The sequence below is a fragment of the Stegodyphus dumicola genome, chromosome 12 (genome assembly GCF_044657685.1).
Source record: "Stegodyphus dumicola isolate Sdum_Otavi_A_Nest chromosome 12, ASM4465768v1".
Classification (NCBI taxonomy): Eukaryota; Metazoa; Arthropoda; class Arachnida; order Araneae; family Eresidae; genus Stegodyphus; species Stegodyphus dumicola.
The window spans coordinates 28439875-28455825 of record NC_140779.1 but is presented as its reverse complement, the minus strand read 5'-3'; the positions used below and the strand labels follow the sequence as shown (position 1 = coordinate 28455825).

At 29.3% G+C, this 15951-nt stretch overlaps 1 protein-coding gene across 1 annotated transcript; it reads left to right on the top strand.

The window, feature by feature from the left end:
* The first annotated feature begins 6871 nt into the window (after nucleotides 1–6871).
* LOC118185588 (protein max-like) lies at nucleotides 6872–10988 on the top strand. The gene is made up of 2 exons (XM_035355475.2): nucleotides 6872–6961; nucleotides 10409–10988. The coding sequence occupies exons 1-2, from the start codon at nucleotides 6889–6891 to the stop codon at nucleotides 10717–10719; spliced, it is 384 nt and encodes a 127-aa protein (XP_035211366.1). The 5' UTR covers nucleotides 6872–6888; the 3' UTR covers nucleotides 10720–10988.
* Nucleotides 10989–15951: the final 4963 nt, after the last annotated feature.

Sequence of the window (15951 nt, the reverse complement as noted above, 5' to 3'; positions counted from 1 at the left end):
AAGGATTTTTTTTTTTATGTGCAGATGCATAAATTACATAGTTTTATTTATAACATTTTATAACAATAAAATTTTTTACTAAAGTCCATGAAAGAATCTCTTAATTTTTCGGTATATAATTTTTTAAAACCATAGTTTTAAAATTTATTATGTATTGGCTCATGTATCAGTTTTTTTTTAATTTGCTAATCAGTCAGATTATAACAATTATTAAGAAAGTCTGAGTTTGATATTTATCTTTATTATTTAAACTTGTTTACCTGATTAATTTTGGAGAAAAATTTTTGACTGTTCTTACGAATTGTGTTTATGCCAGTCAAAAATCTTTACCTTTTCTCCTCATGTTTTTTAAGGAATCAGAGATTTACACAATTTTATTATTGGGAAGGTATACTTGTCAGTATTTCATATTTTTTTTCTTTTCATGTGAATTTTCTTCAAAAGATATTCCTGAAAAACTCATTAAAGCTGTTTGCAAACCTTCTAAACGAGCCTGCATTTTTTTTTCATGCTGTCATCTTTAGTGTCTTTTAAAACATCATACCTCTCTCTCTTTGTGATTATTATTAAATTCCAACAAGCATCATCTATTGAAGACCAATGAATTATCCAAGGTCTTTTTGCAGATGCACTTCAACTCACTTTTAAGTTTAAATTTTGTCATCAATAATTAGAGGAAGAAAGTTTATCATACAGTTTTTATAACAAAATAAAATAATATATTGCTTCACTAGAACTTGGTGATACTCAAAATTCAACTAATTTAAAGAGAGAACAGCGTTAGTTTCATATTCTGTGTAAGAGTCAATTTCCATAATATGTTTTTGAACACCCTACTAATCTCTGTTATTGGCATTGCCAGAGTGTTGACTTTGTTTAATATGCTTATTCTAAAAATAGAAAGAGTGTCCTTTGGGGCTTTGATGTAGTCATCAGATGTATGTCTAGCACTTGGTAAAAAGAAAAAATCGCTTCACTGGAATGATGTTCTGTTATCCATATCTAATTACTAAAAATTATTAGTTCACATGGGACAAATTAGGTAAAGAATCAGCAATAGTTGGGGAATATTTAGCAAATTTAACTTTAGTAACAATGGTTTCTCACATTTTTTTTAAACCATTAACAAAACATCTTCCATATTCAAATAATTTGTATGTCTGGAACCAAGGTTATTATGTATTTATTTCTAATATAATTAGCTAAAAACAAACAAAAAAGATCAGCTACAGCAGTTAATTCTTTTGTCATTAATTTCCGTTGTTGAAAAAATCGGGCATTTCATCATAGCTTTCTAATGAAAGATTACAGCTTGTTGACTTTTGTGTTACTGGAACAACTGTTCCTAAATTTTTCTATTAATTGGTTTCTTCAACAAGACCCATCAGTGGCTGTGTGTTTAAAACCTCCATACCCAAGTGGCACAATCTTGCTATAGCAGTGTAACAAGTGTGTCTTGTTATCTTTAAGGTGCCCAGGTGTCTGCAATATCCCACTGTTTTATGACCATTACAAAGACTTCAATTTCATGTCTTTACGTATAACATTTTTGACTTTAAGACATTGGTTTTGCATCTTTATGAAGAACACTTTTGATGCAAAATAATCATTTTTTGTGTCTTTCCAAACAATTTTTTTTTTCCTAAAAAGATAGGATGCTATGTTGTAACAACATCATACTGTGACATTTTAAAGATTTTTTAATGTAATTTACCATTTTGGTTAATTATCTTTGCAACAATGTCAAAAACATAAACTGCAGAACTAATATCTTATTAGTTCTATAAGTTGGGATTGTTGCATAGGCTTATTATTATTAAAAAATCTTTTGCAAATATAATCTGTTTTACTGCACCATTGTACTTGCTAAAATTTTATTTAATTTTTTATTCACTTTTTTCCTAAATTCTGATATGTCTACTTGCAATTAGGAATGAATTGCATATTTAACATAAGACGTGCAGTTTATTCTGAGTAACAAGTAAGTAGAATCCGAATGAAGTTCAAATTTAATATAAAACTGCATATTTCAACAGATTCCTAATTAGATAAGAATGATTTATAAAATAATGAATTTGTACAAAAGCTGCAGACATCTTTCAGCATACGATATTATTGAATTAATCATATAAGCATTGTTATGAATAGCTTTTTATTGCTTGATTTTAATTATTTCTGTACATAAGAAGCTAGTTAAGTTTGGGAAATAGATTTCTGGGCAGTCCTCTTTCTTTCAAAAGTCTGTTATGAAATACAAATTATGTAAGTTAATACATATGTTACATTTGAAGTTTTGTCTACAGATTTGTATAAATATATTCAAAATAATGCTAAATCATTGTATTGTGAAATTTCATTATTTTTGCTGAACACGTATTGTTTTGTACATGTTGAGTTTTAAATATTCATTTTATCAAACTCTACCTTTTAACTGTTATTCAAATTTCCTGTCCTTTTCTCTAACGTTTACTTGCAATATGAATTCTGAGTGCGTTCACTATTTTAATTATCTACTGCTATGGAAACTTTATACAAATTCTTAATTTTTATCCTTTTCAAGATGTACAGGAATTTTATTAATTAATGGCACTTAAAAAGGCAAAATAAACAAAAAGTATTCCTTTAATAATCTAAAATATTCTGACTCAACAGTTTTTATTACTTACATTCACATATTATTACATATATTCACATATTAAAATAATGGTGTTGACCAATGAGAGAACAGGATTTTCTATTTCTGTTCCCCCCCTTTGTAGATATATTCTTAAATTTTTTATAATAGAAGTGCTGTGGAAAAGGTGTAGCAAAAAATTCCTTTTTTACTGAAAATTAATGTAAAAGAATAAACTTTAACTGAATTGAATAACTTGTATTCAATTTTAATGTAAAGGAATAATCTTTAATGTCACTGTTATGCAACATTAAAGGTTATTACAAACTTCAGATTAGTCCAACGCTTCAAATTTTCTGTAAACCAGTTATTGAATTCAAAATGAACAAAAAAATTTCTAAATCAGAAACTTTCTATTCATTATTTACAAATTAAAAATTATCTTGAATTATGAAAAATCTTATCAGTTAATATAAAAAATTATATTTGCAGCTTGTAAAATAAATGAAAAAAAATAAGCAGTAGGCATTTAATTAATACAGTTCCTTCTTATGAACTTGCATAATCTTCAGTGGCATGCTTTAAATGCTTTTCTGATAAATCTTTTAGATTTCATTTATAAGCAGTCAGACTAGAATTCATATTTATTACATGTAGCTAATAAAACTCTCTTTAAGATACGCTGGTTTCAGTAAATTCAAATTTAGAATGCCCAGTTAATAATATGAATTGGGCTTAATTCTGTTATCAGTTGGTAACTTTAAATTACTCTCAAAGAATTATACATAAAATAAAAATTATAATATCAAGTAAGATTTTTAAGTGCACTAGCTAATAAATAACAAGAGAAAATGAGAAATATGAGCTTTATTAATTTTTCTTCAAATGTTTAAAATAGTTGCTATTTATTTTTGAGGGTGTAGTTTTAATATTTTACCATAGCTGCAACATTACACTTTAAGGCTTTTCTTATTGTATTTTGAAAGGCTAATATAATATGACACCTTCTAAGGTTACTGACGGCAGAATTCATACTGTGTTTGTAACTTCACAATGCACACATGAAAGAAAATATTTTAAGCACAAATTTTTAAATCACTTTTAAAGAAATATTTAGAATGAAACCCTGATATAATTTTTTTGCATTTCACTACAGTGTGCTCCCTTTTATGTAAGAGAATACTTACGAAACTCAAAACTCATTTTATAAAAAATAATTCCATTTCTAAAATTAAATTTCTAAATTAAATTTAATCAGATGGAAAATTTATCTTTTAATTATTTCAGTGAACGTTTCTTTATGCTGTTAATCCTTTGAGTAAAATTTTCATAAAATGTAAAAAAAAAAATATACCATAAACACACCATAATATTCACAACATTGCAAGGGTTGTCTTATCGATGTTAAATATGTATTGTTATAAACATTTTCTATGGGAGATACAAGGTTTTTATTCAATTAATTCTAGTTTTCCTCTCATTCCTATTTTTCAAAGTTGGATAAATTTGATTTTTTATTGTCATTAATCTTTAAAATGCAACCATGATTTATTCTTGAAATTCTATTTGGAGTACAAAATAACAATGGTAAGATTTTGATGCTGCAACAGTTTGCTTGGTCGTTTTTTTGCTGTATATAATTTTTTTGAAACAATCTGAAGTAATTTTGAAAAAATTTAAATGCTTTTAATACAGTTTTATTTCTGTAAGTCTCTTTAATCTTTTGTTTAATCAGTTCGTTTTTCATATACCTGTTGTATTCTAGTGGAAATATGTTGATAACTTTGTATTCCAAAAATAAATAGTGGTAAAGATTATTTCTCAAGATAGATTCTGAAATGAAAAGCTTAGAATTACTGATACAATCTTTATATTTGCAATTCAGTTCTAATAGGTCATTTATTTTTTTTTCCAGCATTTTACTTTGTTTATCCTTCGCTACTTTTAGAATACTGTCTAATAAACTTAAATGCAAAATATTCTTGAATCTGAGGTGAATTGTAAATGCACTTTTTTTAAAAACCTCACTCAGACTGAGTCTGTTATTTTTGTTAAGAGTCCATCTAGTATCCTTATAAAACAAATTGAATATAACAATTCCATCATTATTTTCAGACAATTTCTGAAGTATTAGAATTTGGTTTAAAGTGAACTGTAAGAAATGATTTCCTATATATATATTATTATGACTTAATTTTTCACAAGAAATGCAATTAACAATAGGTAAAATTTTCCCTATTTTTATTTGATCTCGTATTAAAGGAAGTATATGCTCCCTTTTTTGTTTCATAGTTAGGCATAAAAACCTTAGGCTGAACAATTTTTCTAAAAGTTGCTCTGTATTATGTTTGAATAGATCATTATTTAAAGTCAGTTTGCTTTTCTCAATTAAGAACATTGGGTCATGAAAAAATTTAATATTTTCCTTTTGCTTCTGAAGAAAGCGATCATATTCGGTATCCAGCAGCCGTATTAAATTTATACTCTTTTTGGTTTTCAATTCTTGACAAATCTGTAAATAGAGATATCGAAGAGAGCATGAAAAATAATATCTTAATCTAAGCCATTCAGAACTTCCAGAAGATTCCCAAGCTAGCGGTTCCAGAATGGAAATTAGTAATTTTAATCTTACACTTTGCCCTTTGCGACAATAATGCATCTGAATCAAATTATCAACAAGAAAGTTTAAAAACGCATCGTACAAGAGGGCAATTCTTTTTTTATCCTGATTAGAAACTAAAAATTTTATGATTAGACTAAGAATCCAAAGCACGTACAGAATTAGTATTTCTGAAGTAGAATGTGAAAGGAAGTTTTTTATAATCGAAACCATCTGAAAACGAATCTGTTCGATTTTTGAAATATCCTCTTCAGTGTCTCGTCTGGCTTTCGGAATTTGAATATATCCAAATGTGGACGGTATAAAAATGCTTACAATACTTTCAAGCAATTCTGCGTTAGATAATGTATCCAACAGCTTCCCCATTAGAAATAAGCTCATTTTGCATGATGTTTCATTGTTTTTACTATTCCACTTGTCGGTCGAAATAGCTGGTAGAAATTTTTCGACAATCACATCATTTACCAATGCTTCCTGTAGTTGAATATTGCAGCTTGCAAACCCTAGGTTCATCAAGTCATCAATAAATTCTAATTCTTCTTCATATTTATGACATGCAATTCGTATAAAGGCCTTACACTGTTGTGGAAAAATCTGCATTTTTGCGATTGTTTGATTGAGCTCAATAAAGACCTGATCCAAAAGCTGAGGAAACGCAACTTCTGTTACGTAATCCCTTACTTTACCATCGCATATTTTAAATATTGTCAGTAAAGCAATTTTTGCTGAATTTTTTATCATTATTTCTTCATGATGGCTTAAAAGTAGAAGACATTTTAACAAGGGGAATTCTCGTGTTTTAGATACATAAAGAGAATCTAAAATTGTAGATCCATGCTTCCGAATCAATATTTTTACTTGAGAGACAAAGTATGCTATTAATTCTATTTCATTTTCTGTATCAGCAAATTGTTTAATTTTATTTAATTCTATGTCATGTTTTGTATCAACAAATCGTTTAATTTTATTATCCCTAAGAATCATTTTTCGTCTGTTGTCTAATGCAGTGACATCTGTGGTCAAGAGTTTGTCTTGTCATCTTTGTTATTCAAATTTTGGATGATTCTTATTAATCAGTAAAGTTCTCACATTTCTCATAGCACTCCGTATTAAGGTAAAAAAACTATGAGTGTATGTGGAAATTTTTATTCATTTTAAAATTCTTTCAATTATATAGAAATTTAAAAATTAAATAAAATTTACAGTGAAGTTTCCTTGCTCATTTGTGAGATAAGATTCATAACAATTTCAAATAGATTTTTAAACATACATGATTTCTGAAAATATTTTCTTACCAACTTTTGATATAGTTAACATCCTCAGTTTTCTTTGCAGTAGTTGCTGCCACCTATAGAAAACTTTTTTCTTTCATTTTCTTCTTTTATATGTAAAAGAGAAATGTAAATAGTAATAAAATAAATTTAAAAGCGAAATGTAAATAGTAATTAAAATAAATTATTTGATTTCTTTTAATTATAAAATAAACTGTTTAGCAATATGACACTTTTTTATAAGAATATGAAATGCGGTTTTTAAAATGGATTTTATATAATTTTAATATTTTGGCGTAATTTGATTTCTAGTGGTGAACAACAATTCAACTCATTCACAGTTTCTTGCGTCATATTTTGAAATTATTCAAAGTTTTTCTTATATGTTTGTAATCATTGCTTTGAAGCGTGAAAATCTGAAGTTACGTGAGTTAAAGATGAATGTAGATAAAGCAAGTAAGATTCTTCAATAAATTTTGTACTTTTTCACTAATTCATTATGAAGAATGTTTATTAGTGTTATAAAAGCTTGTAGAAGAATGTTTATTAGTGTTGTAAAAGCTTGTAGCTAAATATATTTTGGACACATAACAAGGAACGTTTTTTTTTTTTTTTTTTTTTTTTTTTTTTTTTTTTTTGGTGTGTGTGCGTGTTATATACTATGCAAGAATGCCTTACAATCCCGGGTTTTATCCTAGTATACGTTACACACGAAAGTTGGCAATATGATGATGAACAGTAAACGCGTCATTTTGGTGTTAGCCACAAATTTTCAAAATCGCGCCAAGGCTGTACCTTACATTAGGACTTTATCCAATCCCGTGATATGTGATTAAAGCTTTGATTTTGGGGGAAATTCATTATTTTACGAAACGTCTGTGTTCACATTCAAATATATTACCACATTCATTTTCAGTCTACTTTACTGATGAGATTACAGGGAGGATTTCTTGTCTTTCTTCTCAGTCGTAATTTTTCGTGGACATTCTTATTTTAAAATTTCAAAAATTAGATTTTTCAGTTTAATATTTTCTTGCGTAAAGTTTAAAACGCCTACCTATGTAATATAGAAACAACATCCACACGGAACTGCGTGTATTTATGCTTATAAATAAAAATATAATTTAAAATTAAAATCTAATTTAATAACTTCTTAATTTTTCAGATTTTGATAGTTATCTTGATTGCAAGTTAAAATAAATAGTGATCTGTAACTTGGAAAAAACCAATATTTACAAAAAATGACATCAGTTTGCCTCTAAATACACTTATATAAGATAACTAACATGCAAACATTAACACGAATAAAGCGTAAAAAACTTGATCATAGTTAACTTCGAAAGAGCCATTGCAAAGTTTTTCCAAGACTGAATTGTATGTAAGTATTTTCGGTACTTTTCCATTTTGCCGGCGAAAATCTCGCCAGGCAGACTTTATTGGTGACAACACACAGTATACACATAAAAAATGTTAATTCTAAGACTTTTTACTTTAGAGGCATAAATTTTTAATATTGTTTAAAATTTTTTCAAATGGGTCTTTCGTTTCCCTTCTCCACATAATTCCTCGAGATAACTTTTCAGATGATGACGCGCTGTTTCTCTGTGTTTCTTATTTCGTCGTTTATAGCTAGCCCATAGTCTTTCTGTTTTTTGTGTTAGTTTTCGGATTGACAAAATAGTATTTATAGTTCACTTTGAAACGATTGAAATTTTCCTCTTCCAGTCTTTCAGTGCAGTATGATTTCTTCGTGAATCCGAATATATTACAGTTCCTTTTTTCATATTTTCCTTAATTGATTCTAATATAGTACTCATGGATCGGTTTGGCAGCTTCACAAGGAAACATTAGTTTGTTTCACGACAAGCTCCACCAAAGATACACTGTTGTGGTAGAATCCGCCCCGCATTGTTTGGCGCTTCGTGAACTTCATCCACTTCGGCGATCGTACCAGGCCCTCCTATTTTTCGTTGTTGAAGTTTAAGCGAAGAATTTATACAAACCTTGCACATGTAGTTATTCCAGTCATCAACTCTTCTGGGACTGATTTCCAACTGACTGATTTTCACAAAATTTAACTGAAGTTAATTCGCCGCTCCAACCATAAATAAGCCTCACACACTTCAAGAAACTGAATTTCGATGACTCAAATTATGCGCCTTTCCGGATACTTCTTTTACTGCAACAAATTGAAATGTTGCAGCTCCACTAAATTTTGTTTTCATGATTAGTATCACAAGCAGCAATTTTAAGCAAAACGCCGTTCGCTTGAAAGAATTAGACATATTCTTCCTCTATTCTGGGCAAATCCTCAGATCTCTAGTGATTACTCCTATGGGGATTTTGTTAAACACAAAGTGTTCCTTCATTTCCCCAGCAACTGAAGCATCGGATAACAAGTGCTCGAATCAAAGGATATTCTATCACGAGTATGGCAGGAACTGGAACACCACATAGATATTTGCCGTGTCACCGGAGGGGCACACATAGAACATCTTTTAAAACTTGGATAACTATAGTTTTACTGTAAATTTGATTTATCAAAATAAAATAATTACAGCATTCACAGATATGCTTTCTTACTTTTGTTTCGGAGATCTCTTTCTGTTAGAGCTAGTACTGCAATACAGGCAAATTTTAATTGACAAGGCCAATCAGTAGGAAATTCTTTTTGTGAATTTTTATAAGCCACACTGTTTTTAATAAAATGTACTGAGCTCATTTTTTTATTTTATGAAATATGAAATTATTTTTGAACAGCAAGAAATGAAAGAAGCTTGATTTAAAAATAAAAATTGGAGATGAGTGAAAATTTATGCAATTTTCTCCATCGTTATAGAATAAGTTGTGTTTTCTATATGCAGTCTTCTATTGCAGCATTAATAAAGCGTTTATTTTTCTAACGAAAGCTGTTGAATTTTAGGAAAATAATGAAAAGTTATAAATCTTTATCAGTACTAGAAACAGATCTGTTTATCAATCTGATGTGTCTTTTAAATTAGAAGTGTTCCAAAACAGCTTCTACTATATAGCAAGCCATCTTGATGGGTTACTTTGGCTTTCGCTTAAAATAAATGAGTAATTTAGAAATACAAAACTCTTTTTGAAAAAGAGATGTCAGGGAGTATATTGGGTCACCGTGGTATGAAATCAAATCTTTCTTTCATAACTATTGTTATGAAAGAAAATCTGTACAATAATGTTTTTTGTTAAAACTTATATATTATTTGTTAAACTCGAATATCTGTACAATAATGTTTTTTGTTAAAACTTATATATTTGAAATGCTACATATGTTTGTTAATGAATCACGGCGTTCATTTAAATTGCTTAATTAAGAGGTAATTTAACCCTTTGAGTACGCATTTAATAAGAGAAAAATTACCCCGTTTTGTATCCAAGTAAACAAAATATGTCATAAATAAGATAAATTTATCATTTGGGGAAATTTTTTGATAAGCGGTTTTCAAGCCAAAGTTTGGGACACATATGTCCCAGCCGTAGTTAATGGTGGGACACGCATATTTTACACGTAGCGATCGACTTACTATAAACACATCTATTATTCTGGAAAACTTTATTATGTGAGATAAATTTTACATCGTATGGTACACGGTAAAGCACTCTTTGCATAACTTAACATTACACATTGGGCAACTCAGATTTGTACTTTCTCTACGTTCATTTTTGTACAACGATCAAAGCGGCTTCTTGATTTCCTAAGTATTGGAAGACGATCCCCAGTATTCAGGAGATTCTAAGTACTTTTTAACCCAGGAGTAATTTTTAAGCTTTTAGTGGGACATATGTCCCGTTAGTAGTCAATGGGTTAAATATAAAAAGGCTTTTTTTTCGTCAACTTATGTATATATCCATTGTTTGTTAAATATGTGCACTTTTTAGGTGTGTCCAGTGATGCATCATGTACTGACTCATCCTTCGAATTTGAAAGTTCAGGGAAAAAGAGAACGTACCACAATATCTTGGAAAGAAAGCGGAGGCATCATATCAAAGAAGGTTACTTAAAATTGAGAAATGTCATTCCAGAAATAGCAGGTAAAAAAGTCTCACGAATACAGATTTTGAAAAGTGCAATTGAACACATTCGACTTCTTCGAGAACAAATCAAAATGAAGGAGAACCTTGCTCGACAACTCAAAATTCGGATTCGCTTCGCAAAGTCAGGAAAAAGCATTCGAGATAATATTTTTTGAAATTTCTTCAGATTTTTTAAAAGTTGCGACTCTGCTGATCATTTGTTTACACTTTTTGACTTAACACAAAATTGACAAATGTGAGGAAAAAATATTTGTTTGCTCACTGTAAAAGTTGCCATATTTTTCATTTTGTTTCTCTAAATTTGCTTACAAGTGCAAAAACTAACAGTATCACTTACGTGTTTCGTTTATACGATAAAGCTTATGTACTAGAATGCTCTTTGAGAGAACCATCGTGTTGCTTTTACAGAAATAATAAATAAGTTTCCGCTGTGGTGACTACTAATAATTTTAAATAATTACATTTAAATACCATAAGTATTTCATATGATATCTGAAAAATATTCATCTGTTGGTATATAATATATCTTTATTTCAGAACAGGGTACTTTTCCATTTTGCGGGCGCAAGAGATAAAGTCGCCAAAAATGGTACAATCGATTCCAAACGGAATTTCATCACTGGTAAACCTTTTACGCCTCCTTTTCAAAACAAGTCGCAGCCATTTCTTATCAGATTTATTGATTATTTCAATACTGGCATACAATTACTTAGAATTTTTACCAGATAGTTCAATTTTATGCCCGAAGGTCATTCGCGGTAATTAGGAGGCTATCATACTGCACAGCCGAAGGCGAAAATATAAAAGAGGCAAAGTCAAGAATTAAATTCATCAATTCTAATGAGAATGCACTATTGAAGTAAAGCACTGCGGTTTCACATAATTTCTGAGTAAGTGCAAATTGAAATAATTCTTGATTTAAACTTGTATTCCAAATTAAGAAACTTTATTATATTAAATTATTTAACTTGAAGGTACTTTTCCGTTTTGCCGGCGCAAGCGATAAAGTCGCCAGTAATGGTACAACCGATGCCAAACGGAATATTCTCGCTGGTAACCTTTTACGCCTCATTTTCAAAACAAGTCGCAGCTTTTTCTTATCAGATTGATTTTTTCTTTCAATACTGGCATATAATTACATAGAGTTTTTATCAGATAGTTCAGTTTTATGTCTAAGGCCATTTTCGGTAATTAAGTAAATTAGGATGCAATCATAGCGCTTACCCGAAGCCGAAAATATGGCAAAGGTAAAGTCAAGGGTTAAATTCATCAATTCTAATGAGAATGCATTAGCGAAGTAAAGCACTGCAGTTTTATATAATTTCTGAGTAAGCTATTCGTACGAATTGAAATATTTCTTGCATTTAAACTTGTGTTCCAAATTAAGATTTAACTTGAAGTTAATGTAGATAATTACTGAGAGCATTAGATTTTTGTAGAGTAGTTTACGCGAGATGAGATCGCTTGGGGTCACGTGATATGAACCGGCGAATCAGGATGTTGAACCATGAAAGCAAATTAAATTCTTAAATTAATGTCTTTTTACAAATTTATTGTCTTTATTTATTGGCTTTTTATAAAATTTAAACGATATTAAAATGTTTATGCCATGAAGAAAAGAATTCTTAGAACTAACATTTTTTAAATATTTTTTATGTGTATACTGTATGTTGTCGCTAATAAAATCTGCTTGGCGAGATTTGCGCCGGCGAAACGGAAAAGTACTAACTTGAAATTAATGCAGATAATTACTAAGAGAATTACATTTTTTTAGTGTAGTTTACGTGAGATGAGATCATTCAGGGTCACGTGATATGAAACGGCGAATCAGGATGTTGTACCATGAAAGCATAGTAAATTCTTAAATTAATGTCTTTTTACAAATTTATTGTCTTTATTTACCGTCTTTTTACAAAATTTTAAACGATATTAAAATTTTTATGCCTACAAAATAAAAATTTCTTAGAACTAACATTTGTTAACCTTTTATTTATGTGTATACTGTGTGTTGTCGCCAATAAAGTCTGCTTGGCGAGATTTGCGCCGGCGAAAAGGAAAAGTACCCAGAACGGACAAAAAGTCATGCCATTAACAGTCATTGTATCAGTACACCTGATACAAAAAATAGGGGGGGGACAGTTCTATATCTCTCGTTCTACTGAGCTGATTGCTTTTTTCATGTCTCGAAAGCGTGACTTCTTAAATTATGTCTAAATATCAAATTTTTTAAAATTCGGTCAGAAATTACCGAGAAATTTTCGCACTTTTTCAGTTTGCTCCAAGACTAATTCTTCACTTAGCGAAATTCTTAATTTATTAGTAACCTACTTTCCTTTTCCTTTTTTTCATTGCGCACGAGAGGAAAGAAAGGTGCATTGCATCGTTCATTCTTTCAAATAACTTTCAAACACTTTTAACAAAGTGCGTAAACCACATTTGGCTTTATTATCGTTTATAATAACTATGTCGAATTTCAAAATGCGCTAATGTATAATTTCAAGTATATCTTGGGAAATTTTGAATAAAATACGCTGATGTTTTGCAGGTATGCCTAGAAATACATCTACTTTAAGATGATGATGATGATAGTGAATATTTTATAGGAAAAAATTCAAACAATTTTTCAAAAAAATTATAAAAATTACTAAAAAATACAAATTTGAAAAATAAATAAAAAATATCTGCGAATTTTATTTGTATTGAACCTAAATTTCGAATTGTGAAAGAAAAAATCATGTAAGTTTAATGAAAAAAGAGATATTTTTAAATACATAACAAATTCAATGAACACCGAGGAGCTAAAATTTTGAGAGCTAATTTTTTGAAAACTACTCGTGCGATTTTTACAAAATTTCACGCTTTGGCATAATTTGAATTGCAGAATTTAGACATGGAAAAAAATAGGTGTGTCATTTCAGAAAATGTCAGTTTTTTTTTTTTTTTTTTTGGTCAGAACGCCTATATTAGAACAATGTTATATATAAATCTAATATACTTCTTATATCGCATTTTCGAGACTTGAAAAACGCAAGTTAAATTTCGTCATTCGGCCTAGTAGAACGGGAGATATACACTTGCCCATTTTTAGTCCAAAGGGGTAATTTGCCTTGAAGGACTGCTATTTTCGTTTTGGCAATTTGCGTTGGTTCACTATAAATGCCCGAGTCCCTTTTCAAATTGTTGCCACCAAATATTATCGTCCTGTATTATATTTAAAGAAATTAAATAATGAAGAATCTGCATAAATATATATATATATGTAAGATAAAAATGTATGAATCAGAATTATAACTATAAACATGAATTCTTCCTCTTTATTCTAAAATCGTAATAACTTATCTGCATTGCGTCATTAAAATTAATCATGCTATCTTACGTAACCGTTAATACCAGATGCCTCTTGACGACCAATCACCGAATTGTAAACCAAAACTTTTCTCTTCGCTTGCTTCCATCTTTCATAACTACGCACTTCACCTCTTGCTCTCTACTGTGCTAAGATGTAATTTCGTACGTAGAGACATGGGTATCACAATTTTGTACAATCCCTGTTTTTTAATAGTTAAGACATCATTCATTTTCCTATACTTAGTATTACAAACATTATCTAAATTTTGATATTCTTTTATTTCTCCTAATGATAATAAATTAACTTGCAATCTTAAATGTTGACACATGGGATTTCTAGAAAGCATGTCAGCTTCAACATTAGTAGATCCTTTTTTATATTTTATATCAAAATCATCCATAGATAATTTTAAAGACCACCTAAATAGACGACCAGTAGGGTGTTTTATATTTTTAAGCCAAACTAAAGCAGCATGATCAGTATGTACAGTAAAATGGTTACCATGTAAATAATAATAAAATTTATCAATTGCATCAATAATAGATAAACATTCCAGCTCAGTAATGGCATAATTTTGTTCATAAGATCTTAATTTTCTAGAATGAAAAGCAATTGGATGTAAACTACCATCAGGATGTTCTTGTTTTAAAACAGCACCAACAGCTTCTTTGGACGCATCAACAAATACATGACAGGGATATTTAGGATTAAACAAAGTTAAAATAGGTCTAGAAATCAATGCATCTTTTAATTTTTGAAAAGCTTTTTGACATTCATCAGTCCAATTATAAGGAGTATCTTTCTTAAGTAAATTTGTTAATGGGGCTCTAATTTTAGCATAATTTTGAATAAATTTATGATAAACATTAATACTTCCTAAAAATCTTTGTAATTCTTTGATATTTTTAGGGGGTTGCAATTTAATAACCTCTATATTTGCATTACTGGGCTGGTATTTACCTGCTTGAATTTCATATCCTAGAAAATTTATTTTTTCTTTAGCAAAATTACATTTAGATTGTTTTAATTTTATATTCTCTTTCTCACATATATCAAATATTATTTTAAGATGATTTAAATGTTCATCAAAATTTGGAGAGAATACTATAATATCATCAAAATAATTTAAAGCAAATTGAATCTGATATTTGTTTAAAATTTGTCTAAGAGCTCGTTGGAAAACAGCTGGGGAATTTTTCCAACCCAAAGGTAATCTAGTAAACTCATACAGTCCAAAATTTGTAGTGAATGCCAATTTTTCAGTATCCTTTTCATTTAATTTTATATGCCAATAGCCTGATGCCAAATCCAATGTAGAAAAGATTTTTGCATTTGTTAATTGATCTAATACAGCATCAATTCTAGGAATAGGTTCAGAATCAGTTTTAGTAATTTGGTTAAGCTTCCTGAAATCAATACACAATCTGCTTCTGGACTGCTCGTCTCGCTTATAAGCTAAAGTTACAGGAGCAGCATAAGGACTATAAGAAGGTTTAATAATTCCAGCTTTTAACAATTCATCTATTTGTTTTTTAATTTCACTATTATCTTTAGGAGATGCTCTATATGGTCTATAGGCTATTGGTAATTCAGAAGTTAATATAACTCTGGGAGGTTCAACCCTTATACAACCAACATCATATTTACTTTTGGCAAATATATGGTTATAATTAAATTATTTTGCGATGTTGCTGTTGAACTGAGTTTTACGGTTTAAGTAAAAGGAACATGATATTTAATAAATAAAGGTAACACACAAAACGTTAAAAAAAGTCCCTTTGGACGTAATTTAAAATCTGAAACCTTTCAGACATTTTTCTTTTTTTTTTTTTTTTTTTTTTTTGTGCAAAATGTACATAACCTCTACATATGCATAAAAATATAAAGTACTACCACCAGGAAAAGCGTGCAGAAACGCAAGCCGTCGTAACTCATAAACAGACTCAAATAATTACTTTAAGAAAGCACGTTAAGAAAATCGGAAAAAAATATTTAAATTAAAATATATTCAAAGTAACTACAGTTTCGTAAAAACATC

Coding starts and splice junctions, on each gene's coding strand:
- LOC118185588 (XM_035355475.2), top strand. CDS start 6,889: ATGTTTGTAATCATTGCTTTGAAGCGTGAAAATCTGAAGTTACGTGAG. Junction 6,962..10,408: donor GATGAATGTAGATAAAGCAA/GTAAGATTCTTC, acceptor TGCACTTTTTAG/GTGTGTCCAGTGATGCATCA.